We start from the raw sequence: 11,001 nt of genomic DNA, 5'->3' as shown, positions 1-11,001 counted from the left end.
AAAATCGTGCGTAAGTCTTTTATCTAACACAGCTCCTAAGTGATAAAAGAAATGAGAACTCATCTTCCTTCTTTTTTTATTACCTTTCATGGGCATTCATAAGACCGATTCATTGGTTGCTATTTAGTATCGGTAATAGATTTGAAAAAATATCTAAAATATCAAATTTAAATATTTGTATACTCTCAAAGTAAGAAACCATGGTAGATTAGAGTAAGAAATGATTCTCATATTCCCTTTTCATTCTTCTTCACACATATTTCTTTTGATTTTGGTTCTTGTGTGATGTAAGAAGGTGATTTCTGCATATCTATTTTTACTTCATACATGCCCTTTCGTAATTACTTGAGCTTTTTATTTGTTCAATCAATTAAAAGGGTGTGCATAAATCTTTTCTCTTAATTAATTAAACTTCAAAGCTAAAATTCAAATTGTATTTACATTTACATGAATGAAATGAAGGAAAAAGTAAATGTGAAAGCCGAAAGGTTTGAAGTTTGGAGCCGACAAAACAAGTTGAGTCGGCTATGAAACGAACACAGACAGAAGCAGTAGACCCAGAAGTCAAACAGTTGATCCGTATTTGGCAATTGTCGTGGAGACTGGAACTCAAGTCAACGCCAGCCCATATCTTTTTCTTTCGGCTCCAAACAAAATTGCCGCCTACTTACCAGTCATCTCACCACTCATACGAGGAGTGGAAAATTTACTCTTTTTGTCCTCTTTTCTTTTGTTTTTTATTTTAATGACTTCGAGTTCAACTTGTGTTTATATTTTTTAAATGCAAAACCATTCATATGCTTGACATTTGTTAGAAGCATAAATTGGAGTTCTAATTCTTAATATTTGAATTTGATAAAATGTGGAGTAATGATCATTGAAACTAGTTCTATAAGAATTTTCATCAAAATTAAACATGTAACACACGCATATTAAAAAAACAGCATCAATGCAGTTCCTATTTATTTTTTAGAAGAAGATTACGTGCGTTTCACGCGCAAAATTTTTTACGGAAATTCTTAATAAGGTGAGTTATATATAATAAGACTTTGCTCCAAGTTTGAAATCAATGTGCAAGGAATATTAATGAACACCCAATATTTAATTAGGAATTTTTGATAGATGATGTTTTGGACATGGCATATACCATTATTGGAGGTATTCGGTAGTGGCGGTTGTTGCCTAAGATATGAATCCATCTGTTCAAGTTGAACACTGACCAAAAAAGAAAATTGAGAAAAATATTAGTGAAACACAAAGATAATATAAAACTATACTTTTCACTTTTGAATAGGTCCATTAATTTGGATATGGCACCATGGACTTTAGATAATATTTAATAGGGGAAACTTGATATGAATCTAATTTTGTGAGTTATTTTTTAGATGAGTCCAATTATATTTCATGTCAGTTTTTTTATTTTTATTCATTTTCATACCAATTTACTCCTAAAATTACTTATAATCCCTTGATTTTAGGATTAGTATTTGTGATAAGTTTTACCTATTTGAGGTTTAAAGAATAAAATTCCCTTAATGATAGGATAATTGTTGGAATAAAATTACTTCCTATATATCTCCAAGTGAGGATACGTCTCTTCATTTCTTCTTCATTTATCTATTCTTTCTTTTTAGCTTGTTATCTAAAACCTTTTTTTGTCACATCCCAGTCCACATAGCAAGATATTGTTCGTTTTGGGCCACACCCTCACGAATTTGTTCTTGGGTTTTGGCACGAGAACTTTCCAAGGGGTCACCCATCTTAGGACTGCTCTCGCCCAAACTCACTTAACTTTGGAGTTCTTATGGGATCCGGAGCCAATGAGTTCCCAAAATGCGTCTTGCAATGGGAGGTGAACATGTACATATAAGGCATAGATGATCCTCTCCCCTGGGCAATGTGGGACACTACAGTCCACCCCCCTTAGGGGCCCGACGTCCTCGTCGACACACTTCTGGCCATGGAATGGCTCTAATACCAAATTGTTACATCCCAGTCCGCATAGCAAGATATTGTCCACTTTGGGCCACACCCTCACGAATATGTTCTTGGGTTTCGCCACGAGGATTTCCCAGGGAGTCACCCATCCTAGGACCGCTCTCACCCAAACTCACTTAACTTCGGAGTTCTTATGGGATCCGAAGCCAGTGAGTTTCCAAAACGCGTCTTGCAATGGGAGGTGAACATGTACATATTAGGCATAGAGGATCCTCTCATCTGGGCGATGTGGGACACTACATTTTTCTTAGTTAGAATTTATCATTTGCCTTGCGAATCTTCTTCTTCTTCTTCTTCTTCTTCTTTATCATTGTTCAGTTTTCCTCTTCTCTTCTTAGGCTTCCACTATATATGAAACTTGATTCTGGTTGATCAAAGAATGGAGGTTGGTTGGCTTCTTTCATCAAATTGCTTGTTGTGTTCAAATTAGTTAATTTTGTGGTCAAAGTTGGTTCTTCATTTGAGTTGTATTTTTACTCAAATTAATTGATTTCATGGCCGATATTAATCTACATGTATCACAAGATTTTGTTATATAACCTACCTCTATTATAGGTAGATTATATTTTTCTATTTTTATTATCTATCTCTATCACAAATTGCTTCTATATGTTTTCCTATATTACATAGTAATTTATCTTGCTTATAGGTAGGTAAATTGTGTATTTGTACTTTTTAGTTCGTTTATCTACCTATTGATTAGATATATTTTCTTTGTTTGATATCTTACTTATAGGTATATGTACATTTATGTATACTAACCTTTTAATTGGGTTGTATATTTTTGCAACTTAATCTATGATAAAAATATTTTATTTATTAAAAGGTAAAGAATTGAAAAGTTTTTTAAATGTTTAGTAGCTTGCAGATGTTTAAATATTCAAAATTTGAAAACAAAGGGTAAATAGGTTAAAAAAAATAGTTAAGTGGAACTAAATCAGAAATTTCAAAAAATTGAACTAAAGCCAATAGTATGTCAATTTTTTGGACCTATATCTTAATGCCCCTATTTAATATGACCCATCAACTCTCTTAAGGTTTCCATTTTAAGAACCTATGAGGTAGTTTTTCATATGAGCCTCAAATTAAATAACTTTTGTTACTCAGAGATAAAATACTAATTGATAGAACAAGCAAACAAAATAAATAAGAAGAGAAGAAGGTTTCACGTCATGTCGAATCTCTTTCATTTGCAAAACCTAGTCTCCTCATGAAATATCTAAACTCAGCAAATCCATTTGCATAAAACCCTAATAACTTTACACATCCAACTTCATCTAATATTTTATTTAAGTTGATAGCTTAATCTTCTATAAGATTAATTTGATGGCTTATATAAACAAGGACCTTATAAGTCCTTAAAGTGAGGACCTTAGTAGGGTAGTTCTATTAATATGATATTAGTATTTGCCTACACACTTTGTGTGTATGAACATATTTTTTTAGAAAATGAGAAGGGGAGAGAGAGAGAGAGAGAGAGAGAGAGAACGTGGGGGAGTGAGAGGTTTTTGTTTTTGTTTTTTGTTTTTAATTTTTTAATTTTTAATATTAGAGATATTTTAACATTACATGTAGATGAGGCTTCAATAAAAAAATAGTAAAATTTGGACCTATGAAATTACATTATTGCCCATCATTTTTTTGTGTGATAGAAGACAAAGTTGTCTTTTCACCATTTTTAGTTGACAAAGAGGATTTCATTAATTAATATAGATAGAAACTGAACGTCTTAACAATGATGATTAATGTAATTGCATTGCATCGTTCATTATCCTAAATTTAATAAAATAATTATTTTTTATTTGAATATATAAAACTAATAGGAAACTAGATATTAATCCTTGAAAAAGATTATTTTAGACTAAAACCTTAACCAAGATAAAAAACTAATTATAGTCCTTTGACTTATGTCCAAATCAACATTTATATTTAATGGCAGACTTAATTTTTTTTCTTCCTATATTATACTTGAGTGAATTATAATGTCTCATATTTAATTTATTTATAACTTTTCATTTTATTGCTAACATAAATGATTCTACTTAAAAATGAAACTTTTTGTCCAACCCAAAAAATTATCTTCAACCGTGTAAGAAGAAAAGGCTATGGCCACCGTCCACATCTAATATTTCTTCTTCTTATACATCTAATAGTGCATGATTTATTTTTACCATTTTTTTATAGTGTTAATGATGTATTTTTACCTTCTCATACATCGAATCTACCGATTTTTTCTTTTGATGTTAATGTATCAATACTTCCACACCTATATGTACATCTGTACCGACACTTCCATACTGAAGCTAATGTATCAATACTTTCGTACCTATATATATGTATGTACATATGTGTACATATGTACCGGCACTTCCATACTGATATCTTCGTACCAATGTGCACGTATATACCTATATATATACCGACGCTTATCCAATTCCTATATATAGATAATAAGGATTTGTTATACTATTTTTTTGTGATATATATTTTAAGGGTTATTATTTAATATTTTAACCTATTGTTTTTGTAGTTGATTTTTCTATCTTTGACTTCTTAAGGTGACTGACCTAAAATTACTATAGACTTAATTTGTTTGTCAGCAAGTATAAATTAGTATAATTTACCTTAGTTGGATTTATCTTATTGACTTTCGTAACAAAATTTAAACGTTTTTGAATTTTGAATGGTTTATTAACAAAATATATTTAAGCCTTAATTATGGAATAGGTTGACAATTTATGTGACATCCCACATCGTCCAGGGGAGTGATCCTTATATGTATATTCCCATCCTTACCTAGCACGAGGCCTTTTGGGAGCTCACTGGCTTCGGGTTCCATCGGAACTCCGAAGTTAAGCGAGAAGGGGGCTTGAGCAATCCCATGATGGGTGACCCACTGGGAAGTTGCTCGTGAGTTCCCAAAAACAAAACCGTGCGGGAATGGTAAGCCCAAAGCGGACAATATTGTGCTACGGTGGTGGAGCGGGCCCGGGAAGTGATCCGCCCCGGACCAGGATGTGACAATTTGGTATCAGAGCCTAACCCTGGCCGTGGTGTGCCGATGAGGACGTCGGGCCCCTAAGGGGGGTGGATGTGTGACATCCCACATCGCCCAGGGGAGTGATCCTTATATGTATATTCCCATTCTTACCTAGCGCGAGGCCTTTTGGGAGCTCACTGGCTTCAGGTTCCATCGAAACTCCGAAGTTAAGTGAGAAGGGGGCTTTAGCAATCCCATGATGGGTGAGCCACTGGGAAGTTGCTCGTGAGTTCCCAAAAACAAAACCGTGAGGGAATGGTAAGCCCAAAGCGGATAATATCGTGCTACGGTGGTGGAGCGGGCCCAGGAAGTGATCCACCCCGGGCCGGGATGTGACAATTTTAATGGCAAAGTTTGTAAATATGGTAGGTAATAGAGGTATCTTGTAATATGATGTGGTGGTGAATATTATATTAGGGACTTAAATAAGATTTTGAAACCCATTCAGGTTATAATCTTAAAATTATCTTATATAGGCCCTAAAATCTAATTGCCCTAAACTAACACACTTGTTAATCACACACCTAATAAAGTAGTAGGCCAAATAATTTGATGCAAGATTCATTTGTACGGGAGAATATTATAACAACAAATATGTCAACTTTATGAACCTAAATAATATTACTCTGAATTGGTAATGACAAACGTGTGAGATCCTTGTTATCAGTAACCACACATTTCAAATCGACGCCAAAACAACCGCAATTTTCAGACTTAGCTGTCGTGTTTATACTCCAAGCTTCTGTCACTCACTGCCGAATTCGATGACCACCCCATTTAGTCCACACGATTTCAAACTCTCTTGTGTAAACTGATCAAGATCTGTCTAGGTTTTAAGCAATCAATAATATATATATATATATATATATATATATATATATATATTATATAACTCAAAAGTTACCATGTACATGCATGTATGACAGATCTATATATATATATAATATAGGGGATATAAAACCATGAACGTATCTGTCAAGGTTCAGCTCTCTAAATTTTGCCCTATGGGCTATGTAATGTTTATCATATTATGTTCTACGCCAGGTGTGTATACAAACCCTCACTCTCTCTTAGTTAAGTTAGCAAGCTTGCTGGGTTGATTAAATTCATTCTCATACATCATGGAATTTTCTCTTTCACCAAAATTTGCATGCTTCCTATATGAGCTTATTGATACTCGCTCAAATTAATTAACTTCATTATTCCGTCTTGATAACATCTAGGGAAGGAGTGGAAAGCTCCAATGCTGCTTGAAATATACAATTTTTTTCTCATTCTGCACACTATGTCCAGATGTGTGCATGTAAAAAGGGATATACGAAAATAACTTTCAATATATACCATACGCAGGGTGGCGCACACATGCATGAAAAATTTATCTAGCTTCTTGTCAAATTAGTTGTCATCAAATACAAACTGAAGTGAACTTAATTTGATATAAGAAAGAAGTTGTTTTAGACGAGCAGAAATTAAACAGAACCAAAAAAGGGAAAGAAAAACACACATGCATCACAATTATATAAGCCTTTTACTCTCCTTAATCGATCGTTCAATCTGATCTCCTACCGTTCCCATAGCTATCGTTCAATCTGATCTCCTACCGTTCCCATAGCTATTAATTCACTCTTATCATCTTGAGTGACTGCTGTCAAAGTCTTTCCTATACTTATGAGGAAGGCCCGAACTTGAACTCGAAAAAGAAGAACCGAACTGCATCGAAAAGCTTGGGAGCTTTGCCGCTTGTTGAGATGGCATGGAGGACGACGACAACAAGAATGCAGAAGATGTGACATTATTATATTGTGTACAATCGAAAGCACTGGAAGAAGTTGGTCGAGTAATATTAGGCTGAGGAGGACTAATGTTCAAGCTGTTTTGTTGATCAGTAGTTATTAATGTGAGGCAACCTGACTCATAGCTCCATTGAACTCTCTCGGGGAAGTTTAGCTTAGCTTTGCTTCCTTTGAAGTTGAGTGCTGCTTTATCATAAGCTAGTGCTGCAGCCTCAGCTGTGTCAAAAGTGCCCAGCCACACTCGGGCTGCCTTCACCGGATCACGAATCTCAGCAGCCCACTTTCCCCATGGTCTCCGCCTCACTCCTCTGTAATGTTGTCTCCCCAAATTTCCTTCACACAAACATATATATTAATTTCTCAAAAATATCAAACCTGAAAAAGATTCATTTCATCCATAGGCGGAGACAGTACCTAGGTTTGAGTAATGCTAGAAGGATCGTGCTAGTTGAACATAGTCAATACTCGCTTCTTCTTAGATTCAATTCTATCCGTGGTGCTCAACTGTTATTTGACACATTATAACATTTCACTTTTTGTTTGAAAATATGATCCCTCTAACATTAGCTCAAAACTTGTACTTTACTAATTAAGACAGGTTTATGAAAAGTTTTTGACGATGAAGATGATTATCACAAAATCCTAATATGCACCAGTTTGGGCCCAAAATAATATTTTGGGCTGAGCTTAGAGTCGTTCTCGGTCCAATAACATTTATCTGGAATCCTTTCATGGGCCGTCCAATCAAGGTCGGCCGAATCCTATTACGGAGAGGATTGGTTTAGATAAGGGTGAGGTAGTCGAACCCTAGTGCAACGAGAAGTCTTAAAGATGAGGATGCTTAGAATTAGGGGATGAATCTGGTTCGTTAAGAAGCTTGGTTCAAAGTCCTATAGGGGTTAGGATTGATCAAAACCTGATCAGATTGGGTTGAGGAGTTCTAATCCAAATGGATATCTTTAGTTTGGCCATAAGGGGGTTCGCTGCTATAAATAGAGAGGGAAGTGCATCATTCAGGGCCCCTCCAAATCAACACACAAATTGCCCTGCGCAAAGCTTCTCAACAACCCTGAGATTTTTTCCTCTCCCCCTTTCTTCTCACCAACACATCTTCAGTTTGGATAGACAACATTGTGAAGGCAACCGGCGACATCTTCAGTTTGTATAGACAACACTAGAGCCGTGGAATAAGCCGATCAAGTAGCACCTTCAGTTTGGATAGACATCACTGCTTCGAGACCAACTGGTTATTTATCCAAGTCTTGGTCAACAAGGATTTCCGAGTCCTTGTTGGTAGAGGCCATCTCATCAACCTTCTCGACGAAGTGAGGTGTTACCAGATTACTACATTCGGCACATTGAAAGCTGAATTTGAAATTGAACTTCGCAAAACTAGCAGCCTTGTCTTCAGGCTCTAGAACCGGAAGGTCGAGACGTGTTCCTTCCTCGGACGCAGTTGCAAGATCAAGAAGTCAGCAGTGTGGCTAACGCCACATCAACATATTTTACTCCCTGGCCGAACTCGGCCAACGAGTTGGCACACCTCGTACACAACCGAAGGACATAGTTAGCTCATTAATTACTCGGCCTGCGCACCACATAGGCTTGGTAGTTTTTAAGGTCAACAACACCACTTGGGTATTTATCTCTTCTAATATATGTATAAAGTTCAAATCGGAAAAAAATTAATAAATAAGTTGAAGCATTATACTTGAGAAAGGAATGCTAGAGTGATATCTATAACTATATAAAGATAATGATTTCTGCACAACCTCTTCATCCAATCTCAATGCCAGAAATAAAGAGTGAGCAGTAGGAGAAAATAGGGACGCCACAATCCACATAACTAAACGGAGGAAGAAAATCATATGATTAGTTATACAGAAGCCCCCTAAATCCCTTATGAGGGAGATCAAGTAGTTCTGCTGGAAATATACCAAAAAGTTATTTTTGTCACAGAAGACCAAAAAGAAGATTAATTCATTGTTGATAATACATATAATATAATACCTTGATCTTGAAGTAGTACCGGTTGAGATTGAGTCTCTGTAGGGCTGGACTGTGAGGTGATTAATGGATTTATTCTTTGCACTTGAGCAAGTGCGTTATTACTTTGGTCACTTTTTTTTCTGATCACCTGAGCTAGAGCTGAAACCATGGCAGAAGTGTCTTGCTGAGATCGAGTCGAGTAAACAGGAAAGATTTGATCCTCCTCTTTCTCCTCCGATTCAACCGAAGCCAGCGGCCTCTTCCCATGTTTTCGATCCATTTTATGAATCTAGATATTAATATTTTGACGTTATATATAGATGAGTCAGAATCGAGAGGGACACCAACAACTGATTCAAATTCGTTCTAGCTTTACGGCGTACATTAAAAGTAGACAGTAGATTAAGGCAAGAAAAGAACGAGATGAGAGGAGAACAATGAGAGGAGGAGGAAGACAGGTGGGATATAGGGTTTGCTACAGAAACATCTAGACTTTATACATATTTCGTTATAGTGGTGTGAACGTTTGAAGAATCCATTAGTCCTCCAACATTATTTATTCCATGTATATGTATATGTATATGTGAATTTAGTTGAGTTCAATATTTATTGTTCTTTATTCCTTTACACCGCATTCCTATACAAATATATGCAAATTTGTGAAGTTGGACGTTGGAAATCAAACCCTTACTCAAATGTGATGCTAGTTTAGGTCTGATTTTCGTATGGATCGGATTGGAAACAAAGTTTTCAATTTCGGTTTCAAAATTTTGAAATTGGAACGGATCCGATAGGATATCACAATCTCAAATTCAAAATTTTTCAAAATCCGAGTAATCATGAAAATTTCGGAACATAATTTGGAAATGTAATACATTTGCTAGTCAATCGGTTAATTTGACCATTCAATGATAATGTGTGAATTGTGGATCCCACATTTTTACTTATGTTTAATAAAAAAACAATGAACAAAAGGTATCCAAAACTAACAATAAAATATAAATTTTGATTACAAAATGCATATTTTGAGTATATAACTTTAAAAAGTCAGAATACTTTGAATATTTTTTTTTTTTTTTTGTCAGAATCAGTTCGGAACACTTTGAATATATTCCAATGACCGTGCAGATACCACCAGTAATGAAGTGGTTCTCCTCCCCTAAATCTGTTAATTTCAGGGGGCTAGAAATATAGAGTGTAAAGGAAATTTCTAGTTTCTGACAACAGGCCTACTAGTCAGAGGCGGATAGAGCAGATGTGAGGAAGGCAAAATCTTCACTCACAAAACGCGCGGGCAGATAGAAATGCATTTCAATTTTCATTCCAATTTTTCAGAAAATATTGAATTTGAAATTTTGGAGTCCAAATTCGAAAGTTTTACCTTCAAAATCAAAAACACTATCCCAACTTAGACCACTATGCTAGTCATTCAACTGTAATAACCTTAATCCTAATCTAACCAACATATATATGGGATGCGAAGGACATGAGTTTAAAGCACTAAGCTTAGTTTTCTTAGCAGCTCCGAGTTTGGATTGCAATCAAACAAGAGTTACGTACTATGTCTTTTTCAACATGTTTACTTGTTGGAATGAAAACTTTATACTAATTAGGAATATATCATGATGATTATAAGTTTTATATAATTGTTTTTTTAACAAACGATATTATCTACATTGAGGGGGATAGAGGTGGGCTTAGTCTCATAATGGGTTAGCAATAATGTGGTTCAAATTCACCTCTGGCAAGAATTGAACCTAAGACCTCTTATTTATAAGTGAAGAGGAAATATCACTCGACCGTAGTACTAAGTGACTATATATATAAATAAATAAATAAAAATAAAAAATAAAAATAAAAACTTTAAAATTAAGCTTAACTTAAGAAAAGAAAAGAAAAAAGCGCTCATCAAGCCACTTAGCTGACTTTAATTGATCTTTTAGGCCATTTTCAGTCATGACGGCCAAATGTAGTTTGGGGCTACATTTTAGCCATCTAATATATTATTATTTAATTATGCAACATGAACTATATTTTTATCATCTCTACCTCACACCACTACCACCACCAGTTCTCACACAATCAAACACCACCACCAGATCTCGCACAATCAGACACCACCAAATCTCACCAACTCAACACTACAATGACACCAAACACTACCACCAAATTACCCCATCC

The 11,001-nt window shown here is 35.2% G+C and overlaps 1 protein-coding gene across 1 annotated transcript; it reads right to left on the bottom strand.

Moving 5' to 3' along the window:
* Positions 1 to 6,405: 6,405 nt before the first annotated feature.
* LOC137709870 (ethylene-responsive transcription factor ERF114-like) lies at positions 6,406 to 9,313 on the bottom strand. The gene is made up of 2 exons (XM_068448847.2): positions 8,842 to 9,313; positions 6,406 to 7,164 (listed from the first exon to the last, which is right to left on the bottom strand). The coding sequence occupies exons 1-2, from the start codon at positions 9,098 to 9,100 to the stop codon at positions 6,668 to 6,670; spliced, it is 756 nt and encodes a 251-aa protein (XP_068304948.2). The 5' UTR covers positions 9,101 to 9,313; the 3' UTR covers positions 6,406 to 6,667.
* Between the last annotated feature and the right edge of the window lie 1,688 nt (positions 9,314 to 11,001).

Source organism: Pyrus communis, chromosome 6, assembly GCF_041283825.1.
Source record: "Pyrus communis isolate YQ-2024b chromosome 6, ASM4128382v1, whole genome shotgun sequence".
Classification (NCBI taxonomy): Eukaryota; Viridiplantae; Streptophyta; class Magnoliopsida; order Rosales; family Rosaceae; genus Pyrus; species Pyrus communis.
The sequence above is the reverse complement of the archived record's forward strand: the minus strand, read 5'-3'. Positions and strand labels throughout refer to the sequence as shown.

What these genes read in the sequence shown, in the direction of transcription:
- LOC137709870 (XM_068448847.2), bottom strand. Translation starts at nt 9,100, where the DNA reads ATGGATCGAAAACATGGGAAGAGGCCGCTGGCTTCGGTTGAATCGGAG. An exon ending in GGTACTACTTCAAGATCAAG is followed by an intron (nt 7,165 to 8,841) that starts GTATTATATTAT and finishes GTTTGTGTGAAG; the next exon opens with GAAATTTGGGGAGACAACAT.